Source organism: Ovis aries, chromosome 1 (genome assembly GCF_016772045.2).
Source record: "Ovis aries strain OAR_USU_Benz2616 breed Rambouillet chromosome 1, ARS-UI_Ramb_v3.0, whole genome shotgun sequence".
Lineage (NCBI taxonomy): Eukaryota > Metazoa > Chordata > Mammalia > Artiodactyla > Bovidae > Ovis > Ovis aries.
In genome coordinates this window covers 86,474,073-86,496,331 of record NC_056054.1, presented here as the reverse complement: position 1 = coordinate 86,496,331, position 22,259 = coordinate 86,474,073, and the positions used below count along the sequence as shown (strand labels likewise).

At 46.6% G+C, this 22,259-nt stretch overlaps 1 protein-coding gene across 2 annotated transcripts in view; it reads right to left on the bottom strand.

Moving 5' to 3' along the window:
- Positions 1-8,025: 8,025 nt before the first annotated feature.
- The window catches only part of ELAPOR1 (endosome-lysosome associated apoptosis and autophagy regulator 1), a 78,456-nt gene continuing 64,222 nt past the window's right edge, over positions 8,026-22,259 (bottom strand). The window contains exons 15-22 of one of the 2 annotated variants that reach the window (XM_042251870.2): positions 20,990-21,163; positions 18,554-18,734; positions 18,151-18,247; positions 17,365-17,466; positions 13,326-13,452; positions 13,069-13,247; positions 11,970-12,135; positions 8,026-10,844 (exon numbers count right to left, since the gene is read on the bottom strand). In XM_042251870.2, the coding sequence (XP_042107804.1) occupies positions 10,776-10,844; positions 11,970-12,135; positions 13,069-13,247; positions 13,326-13,452; positions 17,365-17,466; positions 18,151-18,247; positions 18,554-18,734; positions 20,990-21,163 (1,095 nt within the window). In that variant the 3' untranslated portion in view covers positions 8,026-10,775. Of the gene's footprint in view, positions 12,136-13,068; positions 13,248-13,325; positions 13,453-17,364; positions 17,467-18,150; positions 18,248-18,553; positions 18,735-20,989; positions 21,164-22,259 lie in introns of both variants that reach the window. The other variant, XM_060412451.1, reaches the window with a different exon arrangement.

The following is a 22,259-nucleotide window of genomic DNA, read 5'->3' as shown; positions in this document are numbered from 1 at the left end:
GTAGGCGCGGCGGAAGCGTGGGGACGCCCCACCTCTGGACCGGAAGCGGCTGTAGCGGAAGCGGGTCCGCGGTTGGGTGGGCGTGGGCCCCCTGGGGTGTGTTTAGGTCCCGCTCTTGAGCGGGTTTTAGCTGCTGCTGTCCTTTCTTTCAGTGGCACTCAGCTCCAGTACTCTTGCCTGGAAAATCCCCTACAGAGAAGCCTGGTAGGCTGCAGTCCATGGGGTCGCTAAGAGTCGGACAGGACTGAGCGATTTCACTTTCACTTTCATGCATTAGAGAAGGAAATGGCAGCCCACTCCAGTGTTCTTGCCTGGAGAATCCCAGGGACTGGGGAGCCTGGTGGGCTGCCGCCTATGGGGTCGCACAGAGTCGGATGCAACTGAAGCGACTTAGCAGCAGCAGCTTCAGTGCTTTCTTTCCAGCCCTGCCTGCTTCTGTAGGGGCTCTAATTGTCCCATGGAAGAGCAATGAGTGCCTGTTTCCTCCCCGTATTAAAGGGCATATCTAAGACAAGGCCTGTCAGTATAATCACTGGCTTGGAAGCTGGGGCCTCCAGTAGATTCCAGTTTCCACCTTACAAGCTTCTAAGACTTACAAGTCCTAAGACTGGACCCTCTCTCTGAACCTCTACTCTTTTCTCCATCTTGAGTCAAGAGAGTGGCAAAACGTTTTAATCCCTAGATTACTTCAATTCAAAATTCCTCCTCTCCTACATGAGTTAGGATACCTTTCTTAATCTGATTATTGAGTACCACCAAACTGTCTCTTTTGCAACGCTTCAGATCTTGGGGTAGGAGGAGTGGGATTGAAGTCTTTCAGAGAGACACTTGAAGAGACTTTTCCAAGGGGAAAATAGGAGATTTGAAGGCAGTTTAAGATATTGAATTCATGTCTTGCATCTATGTGAAAATTTCTAGAACACAGATTTCATCATATTTTAATTTTATAACATTCAGGCCTTTACAGTGAAGTATTCTGGTTGATGAGTGGAGCCAAAGTTATCCAAAAATTTCCCTGATAACAAGAGCTTTATTTGAAGGATTTGGGAATGGGCATACTCTGACCTGGGCTTCCCAGGTGGTGCTAGTGGTAAAGAACCCACCTGCCAATGTAGGAGATGTAAGAGATCCTGGTTCCATCCCTGGGTCTGGACAATCCCCTGGAGGAGGGTATGGCAACCCACTTCAGTATTCTTGCCTGGAGAATCCCATGGGCAGAGGAGCCTTGCAGGCTACAGTCCATAGTATCTCAAAGAGTCAGACATGACTGAAGACTTAGCACGAATGCACACATACTTTCCCACATCCTTCCCACTTTACCAAGAGTTGAGAGTCCCACCCTCAGTGCCGCAAAGCTAACTGTGCTAAGACCTTGGTCTTATGCCATTTGCTTGTGCACCTGTCAGGAGGGCATGGCATTGCTGTTCTTGCCCCAGCAAAGCTCTGCCAAGCCAACTCTGAGGTGTAGGACATGGCTAATACCAGTGGTGGAGCTGAGTAGTAGAGACTCAGGGGGAGACTTAAGAGAAACGCCTTTGTCTGGGTTTGGCCCCAGGATGTTAGATTTAAAACCAGTGTAAAGGAAGTGTTGGGAGCTACAGTCACTGAAGAAAGTGTGTAAGAAGACTGTCCTCAAAGGGCTGGGCTCCCTGAAATCTTCTGAGGGCAAGTCTTTGATGGGAGCTGACTGCTTTCCTGTCAGTGAAGGCAGTGCCAAAGTGTATTGTTTGCTAAGCTTCCAAACAGTGATGGGTGTTCCTGAGGCTTCAGGGGCCCAGGCTGAGCGGATGAAGGTCACTGAGGTAACACTTTGAGGAGGTCGTCAATGTAATTGGAAGGCTGGCCTTAAAATTCTGATCTCTCCGAATTTCCTTAGGAATTTTCACCTTTAGTTTTATTGTTAGATTACAGACATCTAAAGTGGAAGGATGAGGAACAGTATGTCTATTCCCAAATGCTTACTGACATCTCCCTTTAAAATGCTCACGCTACCTGTTAAGTGTAATAAATTAATAGGATATTTCATTTATCAGCTTAGAATCACAGGATTTTTAGAATTGGAGATGACTTTATTTACGGGCTTCCCTGGTGGCTCAGAGGATAAAGCATCTTTCTGCAATGCAGGAGATGCGGGTTCGATCCCTGGGTCGGGAACATACCCTGGAGAAGGAAATGACAACCCACTCCAGTATTCTTGCCTGGAGAATCCCGTGGACAGAGGTGATTGGTGGGCTACAGCCCACAGGGTCACAAAGAGTCGGACACGACAGAGCGACTTCACTTTCACTTTCACTGATTTACTAGCCTAATTGTAATCTTTTCATCCCCCTCTCCCCCATGTTTTCAAATATTTTTGTCTAACATGATTTTTAAAAAATGATTCATTTTCCCTTGATAATCAGCCATGTATGGCTGCCAATTAGCATTTTCTTAGCAGCAGGAAATACCTCTGTTATTACACTGAATAGTTTCTGTCAGAAGCTAACAAAGATCAACATAAATACTTTTGTTACAGAGTGATGGTGTGAAGCCGTACCACTTTCAAATGGACTGATTTCTATTAGACCATAATACTGAGAATAGTTCTTGGGTGCTGCATCTGAGGACTCCAGAATTCAAGGAACCCCTTCTGGAAAATAGCCCAACTCCTTTACTTTTTGTATGAAGAAACTGAGGCCCAGGGAAGTTAAGTAATGGAAACAAAGCCTGATTACTGGTAAGTATCTTGTGTGGTAAATATCTTGCAGTCGTGTCCAACTCTTTGCAACCCCATGGACTATAGCCTGCCAGGCTCCTCTGTCCATGGAATTCTCCAGGCAAGAATACTGGAGTGGGTTGCCATTTCCTTCTCCAGGAGATCTTCCCGACCCAGGTATCGAACACGGGTCTCGTGCATTGCAGGCAGATGCTTTACCATCTGAGCTACTAGAGAAGCCTGTCTGATAAGTATCTAAGATAGTCCAATGTTTGGGCTTGTCCCTTTGTTAGCGTTCCTTAGCAGCAAACAGGGCCTTGAGAAATCTGGCTAAAAAAAAAAAAGTGACACTATCTTATAGGGCAGAAACCATTGGGTATTTGCTTCTTTATCTCCACAGGACCTAGCACAGCACCTTACACTCAAATGCTCAGTCACTTCAGTTGTGTCTGACTCTTTGTGACCCCATGGACTATAGCCCACCAGGCTGCTCTGTTCATGGGGATTCTTCAGGCAAGAATACTGGAATTGGTTGCCGTGCCCTCCTCCAGGGGATCTTCCCAACCCAGGGATCCAGTTTCCTGCATTGGCAGATGGATTCTTTACAACTAGCACCACCTGGGAAGCCCCACACCTTACACTGGTGGGTACTTACTAAATCCCTGTTGAGTGAATGAGTTGTAGGGAGTAGAGTGAGGGGCTAGAAGCTTGTTACAAGTTCAGGAAACAGAATCCTAGGTGAGGTAGTACCATGGGGGTCCTGGGCAGCTTGTGGGCAGTCCAGGGGGAACAAGTACCTGCAGGGAGGGAGCTGGAAAAGAGGGTGGGCACCCAGGCGGAGATGCCATCCATGGTTTTCACCGGTTCAGAGCTGGCTAATGTGGGAGGGCTCTCCTGGGCCTTGCCTTAGCAGCTCGTTGCTCTTCTGTTGCTCTTTTGGGTTTGAAGTAGAGCTGAGGATTTGATAAGCAAGGCCTGTCCTCTCACTCCTCTGCTGGAAAGAAGCCTTCAGTGCCTACCTGTTGGCCTCAGGAGATGTTCAAACAGAGCTTGCGAAGCCTTTCATGATCTGCCCCCTACCAACTTCTCCAGTATGGTCCCTCTTTCTCTCTTGGCATTTCCCCCTTAAGCTCTGCATCCTGAGCTCTTTGTGGCTCCCCTCCCTGGCCTTGAACTTTTGTACAAGTTCCTTCTGCCTTGAGCTCTCATTTCCAGCTCTTGTTCTCCAAACTGGCTAATTCCTCCTTCCTCCTGGATCTTTCTCTGCTACTCTCACCTCTCCCCTCAGATTGGTTCCGCACCTTCTAGGCTCTCATTTTCCAGAAACCATGATCATATTGCTTCGGCAGGAACTGACAGCACCACCTCCAGTTCTACTGCCCACTGCCTCCTGTTAGACACACAGTAACCTCAGAGATGCAGATGACACCACCCTTATGGCAGAAAGTCAAGAGGAACTAAAACGCCTCTTGATGAAATTGAAAGAGGAGAGTGAAAAAGTTGGCTTAAAGCTCAGCATTCAGAAAACGAAGATCATGGCATTCTGTCCCATCAGATCATGGGAAGTAGATGGGGAAACAGTGGAAACAGTGCTGGACTTTATTGTTTTGGGCTCTAAAATCACTGCAGATGGTGACTGCAGCCATGAAATTAAAAGACGCTTACTCCTTGGAAGAAAAGTTATGATCAACCTAGATAGCATATTCAAAAGCAGAGACGTTACTTTGCTGGCTAAGGTCCGTCTAGTCAAGGCTATGGTTTTTCTAGTAGTCACGTATGGATGTGAGAGTTGGACTGTGAAGAAGGCTGAGTGCTGAAGAATTGATGCTTTTGAACTGTGGTGTTGGAGAAGACTCTTGAGAGTCCCTTGGACTGCAAGGAGATCCAACCAGTCCATTCTAAAAGAGATCAGCCCTGGGATTTCTTTTGGAAGGAATGATGCTAAAGCTGAAACTCCAGTACTTTGGCCACCTCATGCGAAGAGTTGACGCATGGAAAAGACTTTGATGCTGGGAGGGATTGCGGGCAGGAGGAGAAGGGGATGACAGAGGATGAGATGGCTGGATGGCATCACTGACTCGATGGACATGAGTTTGAGTGAACTCTGGGAGTTGTTGATGGACAGGGAGGCCTGGCGTGCTGCTATTCATGGGGTCGCCAAGAGTTGGACATGACTGAGCGACTGAACTGAACTGAACTGAACTGAACAGGAAGTTATTGATATTTCTCCTAGCAGTCTTGATTCCAGCTTGTGCTTCTTCCAGCCCAGCGTTTCTCATGATGTACTCTGTATATAAGTTAAATAAGCAGGGTGACAAGATACAGCCTTGACGTACTCCTTTTCTTATTCGGAATCAGTCTATTGTTCCATGTCCAGTTCTAACTGTTGTTTCCTGACCTGCATGTAGGTTTCTCAAGAGGCTGGTCACGTGGTCTGGTATTGCACTCTTTCAGAATTTTCCACTGAACTGAACAGGAAGTTGCTGTTGCTGTACTTGTGCAACAAGGAGGAACCATTTAAAAATGGTCAGGGAGGGCTGCCTGGACACAGGGAACTTTGACCCTGCCTCTCCCTTCTTCAAACTGGAGCGAGGTGTCAGTTCTCCCGTCACTGTGTATCATCCCTGTGCTCAGTCGCTCAGTCATGTCTGACTCCCTGCGACCCTATGGACTGTAGCCTGCCGGGCTCCTCTATCATGGGATTTTCCAGGCAACAATACTGGAGACGGTTGCCATTTCCTCCTCCAGGGGATCTTCCCGACCCAGGGATCAAACCCACATCTCTTGTGTCTCTTTCATTTGCAGGCAGATTCTTTATCACTGCACCACCTGGGAAGCCCCCGTATCAAATTGAGAAAGCCTCAATTTCTCTGCTTCTCCAATACCCATTGAGGCTCTGTGGTTCTTAATTAAATGTCTTCTTTAAGTATTAGACCAAGTCCTTAGTATCTTCTTGCCTGGTTACTGGACAATGTGTTTCACTTCACACATTCACCCCTTCCACTCCTCCAGTCCCAGTTTCAAGCTTGGTCATGTTACTGCTTATTTGATACCCTGGGACCCAGTACAGTATATGGCTGAATTCATGTCAGTGAACTGCAGCACTCCCGTGTAATTATTTATTCACTATTGCATCCCAGTGGGTGAGTCAGGGAGGGTTTCACAGTGGAGTTACTTTGAAAACTGGATGGGGGTCTATCAGGTGAAGAGGAAAGCAAAAGCAGAGGCATATGTCATGGCAGGCAAGTAGGCCAGAGCTTATGACCGAGGAGCAGTGGAAAATGCAGTGTGGTTAGAGAGGCATATGTCAAGGCTGGGAGGTACGACAGCGCTCGTAACTGAGGAACAGTGAACATTTCAATGTGGTTAGAGTGTGTGGTGTAGAATAGGCGGTGCCAGTGGTAAAGAACCCGCTGCCAGTGCAGGAGATGTAAGAGATGCTGGTTCCATCCCCGGGTCGGGAAGGTACCCTGGAGCAGGGGATGTCAACCCACTCCAATATCCTTCCCTAGAGAATCCCATGGACAGAGGAGCCTGGCAGGCTATAGTCCATAGGGTCACAAAGAGTCAGACACGACTTAAGGGCCTTAGCACAAGCACACACAGAGTATAAGTGTGTACAGTTAGGGACCATGTATACCATATTACTAAATCTGTTCCTCACCCATTATAGTGGGGCTAATACCTGCCTCTAGGCCTGTTCTGAGAACCAGGTGGGCAATGTTATGAAAGAACTTAGTTCAGGCTTGATACGTAGAGATGTCTAATTTATGCGCGTTTCCTTTCCTATTTTCCTTCTTAGTTTAGATTTTGGACTTCCCTTGTGATTCAGTGGTTAAGAATTTCCCTGCCAACGCAGGGGACATGGGTTCAATCCAGGAAGAGTCCACATGCCGCAGAGCAAGTAAGGCTGTGAGCCATGACGGCCGAGCCCATGCGCCCTAGACCCCGTGCTCTGCAACAAAGCAGCCACTGCGGGAAGAAGCCTGAGTTCGCCAGCTGGAGAGTAGTCCCTGCTCCCTGCAACTAGAGGAGGCCTGCCTGCAGCAGTGAAGACCCAGTACAGCCAAAAATGAATGCAATTTAAGAGTTTAGATGTTAGCCCATAAGCAGGGGTAACACTTAAAATATTTAAATATTTAGGGAATTCCCTGGCAGTCCAGTGATTAAGACTTCCTTACTCTCACTGCCAAGGGCCTGGGTCTGATCCCTGATTGGGGAACTAAGATCCCATAGGCTGCATGGTGTAGCAAAATTTAATTAACTAGCTAGCCACCTGTATAACCCAGGTTTCCCTGGTAGCTCAGTGGTAAAGAATCCACCTGCAATGCCAGACGGAGGAGGCAATGGCACCCTACTCCAGTACTCTTGCCTGGAAAATCCCATGGACGGAGGAGCCTGGTGGGCTGTAGTCCATGGGGTCGCGACTGAGCGACTTCACTTTCACGCACTGGAGAAGGAAATGGCAGCCCACTCCAGTGTTCTTGCCTGCCTGGAGAATCCCAGGGACAGGGGAGCCTGGTGGGCTGCCGTCTATGGGGTCACACAGAGTCGGACACAACTGAAGCGACTTAGCAGCAGCAGCAGCAGCAATGCCGGAGACAAGGGTCTGATCCCTGGGTCAGGAAGATCCCCCGCAGTAGGAAATGGCAACCCACTCCAGTATTCTTGCCTGGAAAATCCCATGGAGAGAGGAGCCCGTAGGGCTATACAGTCCATGGGGTCACAAAGAGTCAGGCATGACTTAGTGACTAAACAATAACAATACCCAGGTACCACCCAGTTGAAACAAATGTGGGTCACAACCAACCAACTGTGGGAATTCTTTCTAGGGACTAAGTGCCCTCAACTGGAGTAAAGGAAAGCACAGAAGCAGGAAAATCCAGCTGCACTGGGAAATGGTGGGTCCTTGATGTCCTCTAGGATTTTATCCACATCTAGTCCATGATAATCAATATCATACCCAAATAAGCTAATTTCACCTGTCTTTGTAGGCACATTGCTATGTGGCTGGCCTCAGTGCCACCCAAGAGAAAACTGAACTGGAGGGGAATGGAACTGACACGCTCAGCATTCCATGTGCTCTCTTTTCGATCCTCACCCAGTCTTGGGAGGTAAGGCATCCTCAGGTGTGTTTTATTGTTGTGGAAACTGAGGCTTTGATGGGTGGCTGATTGCTCAGCAGGTGGTGAGGTGCTTGTAGCAGAGGTCCCTCTTGCTCCCAAGTGCGCTCTCATCTCTGTCACTCTAGGGTTCCAGAGTCCTCCTCTTCAGCTTAAGTTTTAAGGGCATTTACCATTTCTCACTCACTCATCCAGCCATCAAACCTGTTTAAGAAAAACAACTGAAAGGTATATTTTTATTTCACAAAAAAAGTGTGACGCGCAATACCCATCCTCTAACAAACTACAAACTTTTGGAATACAGAGTAAAAAGGAGATCCGATCGGTCTTGATGAGATAAAAATTTGGTTTCACAAAGTTGAAAAATCCATTACAAAGTCTCTGTTGTATAAATATAGTCTGTCTTGTCTTCAACGTAGAGTGAGACCAAAAAAAAAAAAAAAGTTTTGTTGGCATAAGAAGTCCCCTGGTCCTTTAATACACCAGTCTTCATTTGTACTCTCAGCCAAATACAAGTGACATCTACATGATAAGAGTTACATGTGTATTCTTGGACTCTAGGTAACTAAATGGAATTTATTATTTTATCTCCTGAGCCCACTCTCCCTCCCCTAAAAGCTTGTGCAAAACACTATAGTCTTAGTTTACTAAAGATTTTTCCTGTGTAAAATAACATGTGTGTGTTCTAAATTTGACTATGGTAATAGGTGTACAATTCTGTGAGTATACTAAAATCTGTTGAATTGTATGTTTTAAATGAGTGAATTGCATGGAATTTGAATTATACCTCAATAGAGCTATTAAAAAATATCTATCATTTCTAAGTTGCTAAGGGAGCAACAGATGACCATTATAGCATATCTCAGGAGTTCCTGGCAGGATGCAGGGAATATTTGCAGAAATAGGTACACTAAGGGATATAGAAAGGAGATTTTTGAAGTATTATGATTAAGCCAGTGGAGTTTGAGGTTGCTCTAGGATCACTCGGTTTCAAGATGTCAGAATAAGGAAATCAATGGGGTAGGTATTTTTTTCTGATTGATTCTAGCACAGTCTGTGTACCTTCTGTGGCCTTTGTCACAAAATAAAGTTATTTGGTGGAAAAGCAGATTCCTGGGGCATTGCTGAGACTCTGGAAAACTTGAGGCTGGCACGCAGAAGCTGACTCTCTGCCTCCACTGAGAGAAATTCCACCGTGGCCACAGGTTCTGAGAGCCTGAGTCCCACAGGAGGAGGAAGAAATTAGATACCAAAGAAAAGCTTCTAGATTTATTGAATCAAAGGGACTGCCTGCATTCAGTGATGCTGTTTCTGGCCAGAAGTCACAGCAGGGTTCCAGTTCTCACAGACCCTTCTATAAGACCATTGCCAGGGCAGCAGGGGCGGGTCATTGCGCAGCAGACAAACCATTTACAAGTGTCATCTCCAAGCTGGTCACCAAATGGCCATTTGAAGACAGGCACAAACCATGGGCAACTGGGCCCTTGAACCAGGACGTCATTCTAGCCAAATAGTGAGGGGAGGAGAATGGCCATTGGTCGAAAGAAAAAGAGGACTGAAACTCTTGCTCTGGTTTTACCATTCTAGTTAAAGTTCATCACTTACACTTGTTGTGAGAGTCGAGAAAAGGGGCAAAGAGGCCATTCACTTTACTCACCTGCTAGCAGAAGGTGGGGCCAGAAGTCATTTTCATTTTTTAGCACACAAAGCAAAGGAGAACACAAGCAGGAAAGACAGGGGCTTGAGAGTGCGAGGGTTCCCAGTTTGGCAAACACCTTGTCTAACTCCCCCAGCGTTTCCTCCCTGAAAACTGATCTGGATTTACTTACTGCTGGGGCATGGGCTAGAAGTCCATGCCTTCTTGGCCAGCCTACAGGTTGTTTGTTCTGTGGCCGAGCAGATGAACTAAGCTTAGAAGCAGGCACCATGGCCGCCCCAGGTCCAGCCCATTGTGGGCTGGTTTTCCAGCGTGGCCCCATTAAAACCTTGACCTGCTTGTGTTCTTCCAAAATATAATATGCGTGTTCCCTTATATGGTCCAAGCCTTTAGGTATGGGGTGCTCAAGGATGAGGAATTTTCCCCACTGGCAATGTTGTCATTTTGGGGTAAAAGCAAATAGAGAATAAAGCTAGAACACCTGAGGTTGGGGCTTACCTGGTTCCCTTTAGTGTCATAGGGACACGGTGGGAGATTTAAAATACGAAAAACCAAAAGGCGATTCTAGGGGGAGAAGAGATCCATCAGGGCTTTGGGCATTTTCTCGACAAACTTTTTCCTTTGGCTCCAGTGAGAACAGTTAGAGCTTACTCAAGAAAAGGGAATGAAGTTTTTAAAACAAATAAAACCTTCGTTTATTGCCTCTTTGTGCTTATCAGGCCTTTTCTTACCCAGGGCTTACTCATCTGGCCCCCAGCCTGTCCATTATACCAGTTGGAGCCAGTTATCCAAGAGAGATGAATCCAGGCAACCAGGAAGATGGATGGTCCATCAGGGGATGCCAATACCCTCCTCACCCAGCCTCTCTCCCAAAGAGATCATGAGCTGAGGGCAATGATCAGGAGAAACTCCTGGCTGCTTCTGCCCTGAAATAAGAGGACAGCGGGAGCCATTTCTATACTTAAAAAGAGAGGAATACTTTTGTCCCAGAGCAATAAGAAATATGAGCAGATGAAGCTATGGCTCTGGCGGCTGGTCCATTTTGGGAAACAAGATGCAAGCAAGGGAGTAATATATAAACAAGGTGTGGGTATATTTGGCAGATTTGAGGCAAGCAGAAATGAAGGTTTGGATACTCTATAAAAAGAAAACAAAGATCTGGAATTCAAACTTCTTCTGATAAGGCCACGACGAAGAGATTTCCAGCAGTGGGTGCTGCAGGAGGGTGGCACCCACGTTGCCACAGGCTTGCAAGGTGACGTGCCCAGGTGAGGAGGCAGGTGAGGCAGGGCAGTGTCCCTCACAGGTCCATGTCTGGGCCTCCTGAGGATGTCTTCAGCGGCACCGAGTCAAACCCATCAGGAGTCCTCTGAAAGAGAGATGGTGACAGGAGCTGGCTGCTGCACATGGGCAAGTTTGGGGAACAAAGGAGAGAAATGGAAAAGAGGCAACAGAAAGAACCCTCCTGAAATTCCTGCCTTCAGTGGCTTCGTGGAAACAGGAACATAAGATAGCCTCTATTCTTCTTGCTCCCTTCAGTCAGTCAGAGGATGAGAAATATCTTTAAACCCCTTGTTTTGCATCTTTGTTGAATTCTAGAAGTTCCAGAAAGACCTAAGCATCCCAGGGTAAACTATTCTCCCATTGGTTAAACAAAAAGCATTCAAGGTCTAAGGAGGCCAAGGGAGTTACCCTGGAAGGTCAGCACAAAGGGAATGAGATTCGGCCAAGTAAATACCTACCCACCTTCCTTTCCTTTTCTGTTGCCACCCTCTCCACCCAGGTTGGATAAATTGGTCAGGGCAGCAGTGAACTGTGGGTGCTGGCAGAGTGGGGCTGCAGAGGGCGATGACCCTGGAGGAATTACTCGAATGCTCTCTGCTTGCCCCAGGCCCAGCAACGCTGTGGTCTGTCTTAGGTTTATGAGCTTCAGACTCATTCAGCCACACATACAGAGTCAGCTCTCCCAGTTCAGAACTGTTCAAGAGTGACCAACTTAGATGAAGCTGTAACTCAGCCTCCAAAGGACAGGGGCCGGACACCCAGGGGACAGGACCCTCCACTGGCCAAAGGAGAGCCTCACTTCTACCAGAAGTTGACCCTAGAGGTCATCCCTTCCCCTCTCTCCAAAATACAAAAAGGTTTTTGGTTTATTGTTTTGTTTTGGTTTTGGGGGGATGGAGGGTGATTCTGAACCACATGGGTGGTTCAGTCCTCCTTCTGGAAGTTAAAAGGCCCAAACAGCCCATCCACTGGAGTGCATGTTGGCAGAGAAGGAGCCTTGTGCAGAGCAGTCCTGGGCCTCAGGGGAAAAAAGTATTTGTGTGAAAATACAGAAGACAGAAGCCAGGATTCTCAAGGCGGGAGGATAGAAGAGTATGGAGGGTAGGGAGCAGAACAGTGGTCCCTAAACAGTCGGGGGTCTCAGTGTCCTAGGACTGATGTCTTCTCCTGGCCTCCAGGGTGACCTCAGTGCACTGGCCACCCTCCCTACCTTGGAGGTAAATGATTTGATCTTCCCAAAGAGTGACTTTTTGCTGGTAAAGATGAGGTCATCCTCCACATCCTCGCCTTCCATGATGGCACAGCTGTCAGCGGCTGGCAGGTCACAGTCCTTGAGGGTAGCATTCATCACCAGCTTGGAGTACTTGTACTCTAGCCTATGAAACAAGGGAATGGGGAAGACAAGACACCAAACTGTAATAAAAGGAAAAGGAGAAAGGTTGGGCTAAAAGGAGATATTTCCTTGCCATGGGTGATGGAACTGAAACATAGCAAAATGGGGTTAGGCTGGGGATTTGGCTAGGGAATCTGATTCCCAAGTCGGGGATCTTTTCCCTTAAGTCTAGGTGTTTCTATGATTTCAAAGTTGAACAGAAACCATGAAACTGTAAAACCATTTTTATCATTAATAATAGCAAATTAAGAATTTCCTTTGCATTTCTTTTGAGATTTAACAGCTTTTCATAGACTGCCATGTGGTACCATCCCTGTTTAGGAGTTAAGATGCACACGTGTGCGCTGAGTCACTTCAGTTGTGTCTGACTCTTTGTGACCCCATGGACTGTAGACCGCCAGGCTCCCTTGTCCATGGGATTCTCTAGGCAAGAATCCTGGAGTGGGTTGCCATGCCCTCCTCCAGGGGATCTTCCTGGAGGATCTGAACCCATGTCTCCTGCATAGCAGGCAGATTCTTTACTGCTGAGGCACTGCGGAAGCCCTGAGGAGTCAGCATAACCAAGGTATATACTGGATGAGTGGCTCAACAAGCCTCTGGCCAGAGTCACAGGGACTGTAAGGTGAGGTGAAGTTGCTCAGTCGTGTCCAACTCTTTGCGACCCCGTGGACTGTAACCTACTAGGCTTCTCCGTTCATGGGATTCTCCAGGCAAGAATACTGGAGTGGGTTGCCATTTCCTTCTCCAAGGGATCTTCCCGACCCAGGGATCGAACCCGGGTCTCCTGCATTGCAGGCAGATGCTTTAACCTCTGAGCTACCAGGGACCAAAGAGCAGCCCTGTGAATTTATACTCTCAGATACTCTCCTCCCAGCTCAACAATCCAGCCTTAGCCATCCCCAAACCCATCACGTACTTTTGATTCTTTTTCCAAAAGTAACAGGTCAAGACGGTGAGCAGGATGGCGGTGCAGGTGCCTGCGGAGATGCCCACTTTCAGCCAGAAGTCTATCGTTTTGCAGATGGTGACTCTCTGCTCAGGCAGGGAGATGCCACCGGAGCACAGCTTTGGTTCTCGCCACACGTAAGTAGTCTTCTGTTGGGGAGGAAAAACAAGGAACTCAGATATCACACTCACCTGTCTCCTGGGAAGTCCCCAAGCAGAGACGCCTACCTGGATGCCAGCCACGCAGCTGCTGACGATAGCATGGTAGTCGGCAGTTGAGCAGAGAGGGCAAGCGGCCACGCTCTCCCACAGGAAGTGGAAGTTACAGCCATCACAGGTCCCATCGGAGCACTTGCTAACAGAGCAGAAAGGAGACTTGAGCGTGCGCTGGACCAACAGTCTAACAACAGGAAGATGTGGCTGGAGTCCTATCATGTCATAAATTGCCTGATCCGTCTTCTCCTTGTCAGACTGCCAGTTCCATCGTGACCCTTCCAACTAGTTCTTCGCCTTCGTTTTGCTCTCTGATTTCCCTGATGATAAGAGGCCTTTCCAGGGCCTTCATCGGGGCCCCCACCCTCTGCCTGTATGTTTCTCCCGACATCAGATGAGAACCCATGTAAGCTGTCTGAGCTCTAGCACAGCTGCCCAACTAACCCCTCAGAAACTCCTGTTCTCCCCATGGACATGGGACATTTTGCAAAAGTCACTTTTTTCTTTCATTTTAAAGTTTTTATTTTCTATTGGGGTATAGCTGATTAACAAACAATGTTGTGAGAGTTTCCGGTGAACAGTGAAGGGACTCAGCCATACATGTACATGTATCCATTCTCCCCCAAACTCCATCCAGGCTGCCGCATAACATTGAGCAGAGTTCCCTGTGCTGTGCAGTAGGACCTTGTTGTTTATCCATTTTAAATACAGCAGTGTGTAGAGCTTCCTGTGGAGGGTTGAGTGTGGGGGCCAGTGTTTGGGAATGAACTTCAGGTCACTGCTGCCTGCAATGTACTTTACTGTAATGTTTGCAACAAGAGTAGCGACCATACATTTTAACACCACTGCTGGGTCACAGTGTGCCCCTTGGCTCCCCATCTCCCTGATCAGCATTGCCTAGCGCAGCATTTTCCAAACCATCTTCCTTAAGACATGGGTACCCTCAAGATGTGAGTGTTAAGTGAAAAGAGGAAGGTAGGGGGGAAGGTGGTTGTTGTTGTTTAGTTGATAAGTCATGTCTGATTCTATCACAACCCCATGAACTGTGGCCCACTAGTCTCCTCTCTCCATAGGGTATCCCAGGCAAGAGTACTGCAGTGTGTTGCCATTTCCTTCTCCAGGGGATCTTCCTGGAGGATCGAACCCTCATCTCCTTCATTGGCAGGCAGATTCTTTACCACTGAGCCACCAGGGAAGCCTGGGGCTTCCTGTAATCAAATTAGTTCAAGAGTCCTTGAATTCAAAATTGGGTCTTTCAGCTGTAGATTCTTAGGATTCCCTAAACTTTACTAATTTGATAATAAGAAGGATCTCTTATCTCATTGAAGAAAGTAGGGAAAACCACTAGACCATTCAGGTATGACCTAAATCAAATTCCATATGATTATACAGTGGAAGTGAGAAATAGATTTAAGGGACTAGATCTGATAGATAGGGTGTCTGATGAACTATGGACAGAGGTTCGTGACATTGTACAGGAGACAGGGATCAAGACCAACCCCAAGAAAAAGAAATGCAAAAAAGCAAAATGGCTGTCTGGGGAGGCCTTATAAGTAGCTATGAAAAGAAGAGAGGCGGATAGCAAAGAAGAAAAGGAAAGATACAAGCATCTGAATGCAGAATTCCAAAGAATAGCAAGGAGAGATAAGAAAGCCTTCCTCAGCAATCAATGCAAAGAAATAGAGGAAAACAACAGAATGGGAAAGACTAGAGATCTCTTCAAGAAAATTAGAGATACCAAGGGAACATTTCATGCAAAGATGGGCTTGATAAAGGACAGAAATGATATGGACCTAATAGAAGCAGAAGATATTAAGAAGAGGTGGCAAGAATACATAGAAGAACTGCACAAAAAAGATCTTCACGACCCAGATAATCATGATGGTGTGATCACTCACCTAGAGCCAGACATCCTGGACTGTGAAGTCAAGTGGGCCTTAGAAAGCATCACTATGAACAAAGCTAGTGGAGGTGATGGAATGCCATTGAGCTATTTCAAATCCTGAAAGATGATGCTGTGAAAGTGCTGCACTCAATATGCCAGCAAATTTGGAAAACTCAGCAGTGGCCACAGGACTAGAAAAGGTCAGTTTTCATTCCAATCCCAAAGATAGGCAAAGCCAAAGAATGCTCAAACTACTGCACAATTGCACTCATCTCACATGCTAGTAAAGTAATGCTCAAAATTCTCCAAGCTAGGCTTCAGCAATACATGAACCTTGAACTTCCAGATGTTCAAGGTGGTTTTAGAAAAGGCAGAGGAACCAGAGATCAAATTGCCAACATCCGCTGGATCATGGAAAAAGCAAGAGAGTTCCAGAAAAACATCTATTTCTGCTTTATTGACTATGCCAAAGCCTTTGACTGTGTGGATCACAAGAAACTGTGGAAAATTCTGAAAGAGATGGGAATACCAGACCACCTGACCTGCCTCTTGAGAAATCTGTATGCAGGTCAGGAAGCAACAGTTAGAACTGGACATGGAACAACAGACTGGTTCCAAATAGGAAAAGGAGGACGTCAAGGCTGTATATTCTCACCTGCTTATTTAACTTACATGCAGAGTACATCATGAGAAATGTTGGGCTGGAAAAAGCACAAGCTGGAATCAAGATTGCTGGGAGAAATATCACTAACCTCAGATATGCAGATGACACTACCCTTATGGCAGAAAGTGAAGAGGAACTAAAAAGCCTCTTGATGAAAGTGAAAGAAGAGAGTGAAAAAGTTGGCTTAAAGCTCAACATTCAGAAAACGAAGATCATGGCATCTGGTCCCATCACTTCATGGGAAATAGATGGGGAAACAGTGGAAACAGTGTCAGACTTTATTTTTTGGGGCTCCAAAATCACTTCAGATGGTGATTGCAGCCATGAAATTAAAAGACGCTTATTCCTTGGGAGAAAAGTTATGACCAACCTAGATAGCTATTCAAAAGCAGAGACATTACTTTTCCAACAAAGGTCTGTCTAGTCAAGGCTATGGTTTTTCCAGTGGTATGGACGTATGGATGTGAGAGTTGGACTGTGAAGAAAGCTGAGCGCTGAAGAACTGATGCTTTTGAACTGTGGTGTTGGAGAAGACTCTTGAGAGTCCCTTGGACTGCAAGGAGATCCAACCAGTCCATTCTAAAGGAGGTCAGTCCTGGGTGTTCTTTGGAAGGACTGATGCTGAGGCTGAAACTCCAATACCTTGGCCACCTCATGCGAAGAGCTGACTCATTGGAAAAGACTCTGATGCTGGGAGGGATTGGGGGCAGGAGGAAAAGGGGACAAGAGGATGAGATGGCTGGATGGCATCACTGACTCGATGGACATGAGTTTGAGTGAACTCTGGGAGCTGGTGATGGACAGGGAGGCTTGGCGTGCTGCAATTCATGGGGTCGCAAAGAGTCGGACACGACTGAATGACTGAACTGAACTGAACTGATTATCTCATTGAGCTTCCCTGGTGGCTCAGATGGTAAAGCACCCGCCTGCAGTGTGCGAGACCCTGCCGGGGTCCATCCCTGGGTTGGGAAGATCCTTTGGAGGAGGGTATGCCAACCCACTCAAGTATTCTTGCCTGGAGAGTCCCCATGGACAGAAGAGCCTGGTGGGCTACAGTCCATGGGGTCACAAAGAGTGACTGAGCAACTAAGCACATTATCTCATTATCTCCAGTCTCATTACCTCATTTAATCCTCATAACAACCCCCTGAAGGAATTTATTGTCATCCTCATTTTGCAAATAAAGAAGAGGCCTAGAGAAGATAAGAACTATATCCATAACAGAGCTGGCAAGTATAGAAGGGGAATTGAATCTGGCCCTCAGCCCTAGCTGTTAGTCACTCTGCTGCACAGCTGCCCACACACTCTAGAGAGTGAGGATAGCTTCTACTCTTCTGCTCCATCCTTGACATCTAAAGATCGAGTGTTTGGAACCACGACTGTGTCCCCAAGAGCCCATTAATGGAGCGCAGACGATTTTCTCTTTTGCTCGTCTTCGGTAATCTCTGTTTGGTCCTTGGGATGGAGTGATGCCAAGGAAGGGAGGCTATGTCACATCCCTTTACCTTGGCAGTGACAGACTTCCAGGAGCAGGCTTGAGGGGGCTGCATCTGACTCGGATGGTGGTTGACCTCCCAGAGCTGCAAGACTGGGTCACATCATTGGACCTGCAGAGCAAACAGCCCCCATGGGGGAAAGAATCACTCACTGGTGCCGTCGGAGAGCTGCTAAGTGAAGTTAGCATGGAGCAGATGCCTGGCTGGGGAAGTCTGGTCTGACACATAGGAGATAGTGGGGGTCAGGTAGATCTGGTCAAGGGGAAATGCACTGGTCTAGGAAAGGCCGTGCTGTGCTCAGTTGCTCAGTCATGTCTGACTCTTTAGCGACCTCATGGACTATTGCCCATCAGGCTCCTCTGTCCATGGGATTTCCCAGGCAAGAAGACTGGAGTGGGTTGCCATGCCCTCCTCCAGGGCATCTTCCCCACTCCGGGATCAGACCTGTTGTCTTCTCTGTCTCCTGCATTGCAGGTGGACTGTTTGCCACTGAGCCACCGGGGAAGCACTAGGAAAGGCTAGCAGGTGCATTAAGATTGGAATCTCCTTAGGCGGGAGGGGCTGTCCACCCCAGGTCATCCAATATTCCTCACTGCCACCAGGGGCACACCTGCCCCAGTAATACCCAAGTAGCTGGGCTGGGGAACTCTCAGCCTTTAGAGCTCTCTGCTGGGTGGGTCTGCTAGACCTTGTTCTGGCTTGATAAGCAGTAGGTGGCTAAAGAGGGAGGGACGCCACAGAGATTGCGGAGAAGCCCTGGGTTTCACTTGCATTAGCCTGGCCTCTCATTTTCACCTATAAAAGAAGATCACGTCCGGTATTCCCAGGGACTCCGGGTGGAAAAGTTCAGCTGGGGAGGTGATGCCATCCAGAGTCATATCTGTTGTCACCCCTGCCAAATTAGAGCTCCTAATTAGTTCTCACTAGTAGCACTTAGCTGGCAACCACTTTAGTTCTTCCAATACCTGTTCACATCCCACCTTCCTTCATCTCATCACATCCCTGAGTGGCTCAGGAGAGGGCAAACCAAAGGTTTATCAGTGGCCCCAGGGGCCCTTGGTACCCCCGGATGGAATAGGAAACAGAGGTCAGGAGGTTGGGCCCCTCACCTGGGGCCTTTTAGCTTAGAGTCTGGGAGCCTCACTCATTCTTCACACAGACACACACTCAAACAGGTGAGAAAGACTGAGGTACTCACCGATAAGCCGGTCTGCGAGGCTGACAGGCTGCGAGGACACCCCGGCCTTGTAGCCTGTCACCTCTGGGGGAATGATGACCGCCTGGCACACGTAGGCTGTGATGGGTTTGGAGAAACCGGACTCACCCTCAGGGATCCGGAGGTCGGTGACATTGTCAGTGCACACGGACATTTTCTTACCCTGGGCAGGGGGGTGCAGGAGGAAGTGGGAGGGAATGTGTGGTCACAGAAGAAATCCCTAAAGGGAACAGGGAGCAGTTCCTCCACGTTTAAAACTTTAGCCTTCTAAGAGCACGCTGCAGTGGAATGATTCATCCCCGTGCTAATTACAAGACAGACTTCAAAGGATAAAAAAAGCTAAGAATAAGGCCTGGGTGTCCTCGTTTCTGGAACTCTGGCCCAGAGATCCCCAGTCTTTTATTTCCTTGGAATCACCTGGAGCCCCTTATGAGCAGTGTTGGGATGGTGGCAAGCTGATTGGCAGATCTAATCTAGCAGCCTACCAGCTAAGGGCCTTCCTTATCCTAGTCAGATTTCTAGGCAGATCCTGAAATGTGTAACTGATCTCATGAAATTGATTTGGGCATCTGGCCTGCTTCCCATTCATTCTCCGTGTCTTCCATGGAGCTGTGATTCTACCATACTTATCTTGGGAGAGGAAATGGCAACCCACTCCAGCATTGTTGCCTGGAAAGTTCCATGGACAGAGGAGCTTGGTGGGCTACAGTCCATGGGGTCACAAAGAGTCAGACAAGACTGAGTGACTAACACTTTCTTTTCTTTTCTTGGGAGGACTTTCCAGAGTGTCCTGGGGGTTAAAATAAACCCCATAACCAGCCCTCTTCCTGCCTTGAGGTAGAACATCTTAGGACCAATTGGAACCTATTCTATTTAAAAATATTTATCAGCAGAAGAAACACTGCTTCTCCTCCAGTCCGTAACAACACAAACTCTATAGAGTAGAACTCAGGAAAACAGTGGGAACTGGACTCCTTCTTTGAGAGTTTGTAATAGAAGAAATATTGAGATATTTTTCCTTCAAAATCCTTTAAATTTATAGATGAATTATAATTTGTTTGCTAATATAAGGTCACTTGTTCAGTATTTTAAATTGAAGCAGACTAAGCATTTATAATGCAGGATTTTCAAAATGATAAATTTAATTAGAAATAGACCCAAGTTGCTAAATCTGGTGTCTTACTTCCTTTTCAAGATTGTAAGAATCAGAAAAGGAACATGAGAACAGAAAGGTATCTTTACATTATATAAGAATAAGCAAAGAAAATAAAACTCACAGACTCTCCAAATTTCCATCTTTTCTCTCCCAACTCGCCCAACGAAACTTTTGCTACATGGGGCTTGCTTTAATTAGTCTCCAGTTCCCAAGTTATCACTAACTGTCACTTCAGAGCCTTTCTTTTAACTTCTTCAGACTTTTTAAAAACAGGACAGAGACATTTGTCTCTAATCTTTCACAGATAGTTTATTTCTTGGCATGTTCTCTCTATAAACACAAACCAGCTATTTTGCATGCTGCAGAAGATGGGTAGAAGCTGTGTGGTGTAAAGGCCTTACCTCTACATAGAGTCACAGATTAAATGTTCAAGATGCTGTTTATTTTGCAACATTTGAAACTAACTTTCCAACCTCTGAACATGGCTTGTTAGTATTACCCTTTACAAATATTTCCTCCTTTTAAATTTGTATCCAGAATATTTGGGGCATCTTGAAATGCTAATGGTAACATGTGGTGTCAGCAAAGATACATGTAGATGAAATTATGAGTAGTTTATTTTATCCAGCTTCTAGAAAACAAAAGACAGGTGTCATGATTTCTGAAGACTGCTTTTTTAAGGAAAAAAATCTTTCTCCTGCATAGTTTTTTTTTTTAATTGAAGTATAGTTGATGTATGAGTATAGTTTTTATATAATCATTTTATATAATGGAATAAAGGTCATTTTATATATATTTTATATATCATTTTATATATATTTCATATATCATTTTATATAAGGGAATAAGGTCAGGGAGGAGTTAATGTACACCTTATTCTACTTTATTTAAGTAATTAACTTATTTTGGCTGTGCTGTGCGGCTTGTGGGATCTTAGTTCCCTGACCAGGGACCAAACCCAGGCCCCAGCAGGAAACACACCAAGCCTTACCCACTGGACTGCCAGGGAATTCCCCACACATTATTTCATTTAATTTATTTTTTAATTCCCCTCCTCTGATTTCAAATACGTTCATTTTCCTAAATGTTTGTAATCCAAATGATCTGATTTTAGAGGAGAAAGTCCTCAGGAAGAATAATAACCATTTGAAAATCTCTGAATCTGCCCCATCCGCTGCTATCTGAACCTCCTATGTCCTCTGGCCTCTGATTCGCTGGCGCCCCCCTTTCTGTTCTCACGCTGTCCGTCCTATACAGCTTACCTGATTTCCGCAGAGACTGAGGGTAAAGTGGTGGAAGTATTTCAGTCCTTTGGAAGTGAAGCTTGGCCCTCCAGCCAGAGAGATGGTCTTTTCCAAAGCCGAGAAGTTGTACTCGAAAGTCCTGGTCGGACTGCTGACTGAGAAGGTACAGTCGCTGTAGCACAGAGAGTGTATCTGAGGGGAGAGGGGCCATCAGGCTGGCAGGGCCTCGAAGGGGCCCTGGAGAGCAGCGCTAGTCACCCCAGCCCGGTCCAGCCCAGGCAGGGTGAGAGAAGAGGAAGCGTGGATTAGGGGTGGGCATTGAAAGATGCGAAAGAGGAGCGAGGGAGGCTGTGTACATCTTGCCATGCCAGTATTAGCACATATATGATGTATGAACCTCTCATTTTCAGGTGGGTAGTCGGATCAGATTCTGTACCTTGTTCCTATGCCTAGATTATAAAACTCCCTCAAGAAACAAGATAGCCCTTCTTATGTTCAAGCAGAAACTCACCTAGAGCCAGACATCCTGGGATGTGAAGTCAAGTGGGCCTTAGGAAGCATCACTATGAACAAAGCTAGTGGAGGTGATGGAATTCCAGTGGAGCTATTTCAAATCCTAAAAGATGATGCTGTGAAAGTGCTACACTCAATATGCCAGCAAATTTAGAAAACTGAGCAGTGGCCACAGGACTGGAAAAGGTCAGTTTTCATTCCAATCCCAAAGAAAGGCAAAGCCAAAGAATGCTCAAACTACTGCACAATTGCACTCATCTCACACACTAGCAAAGTAATGCTCAAAATTCTCCAAGCCAGGCTTCAGCAATACGTGAACTGTGAACTTCCAGATGTTCAAGGTGGTTTTAGAAAAGGCAGAGGAACCAGAGATCAAATTGTCAACATCCACTGGATCATCAAAAAAGCAAGAGAATTTCAGAAAAACATCTATTTCTGTTTTATTGACTGTGCCAAAGCCTTTGACTGTGTGGATCACAATAAACTGTGGAAAATTCTGAAAGAGGTGGGAATACCAGACCACCTGACCTGCCTCTTGAGAAATCTGTATGCAGGTCAGGAAGCAACAGTTAGAACTGGACATGGAACAACAGACTGGTTCCAAATAAGAAAAAGAGTATCTCAAGGCTGTATATTGTCACCGAGCTTATTTAACTTACATGCAGAGTACATCATGAGAAACGCTGGGCTGGATGAAGCACAAGCTGGAATCAAGATTGCTGGGACAAATATCACCAACTTCAGATATGCAGATGACACCATCCTTATGGCAGAA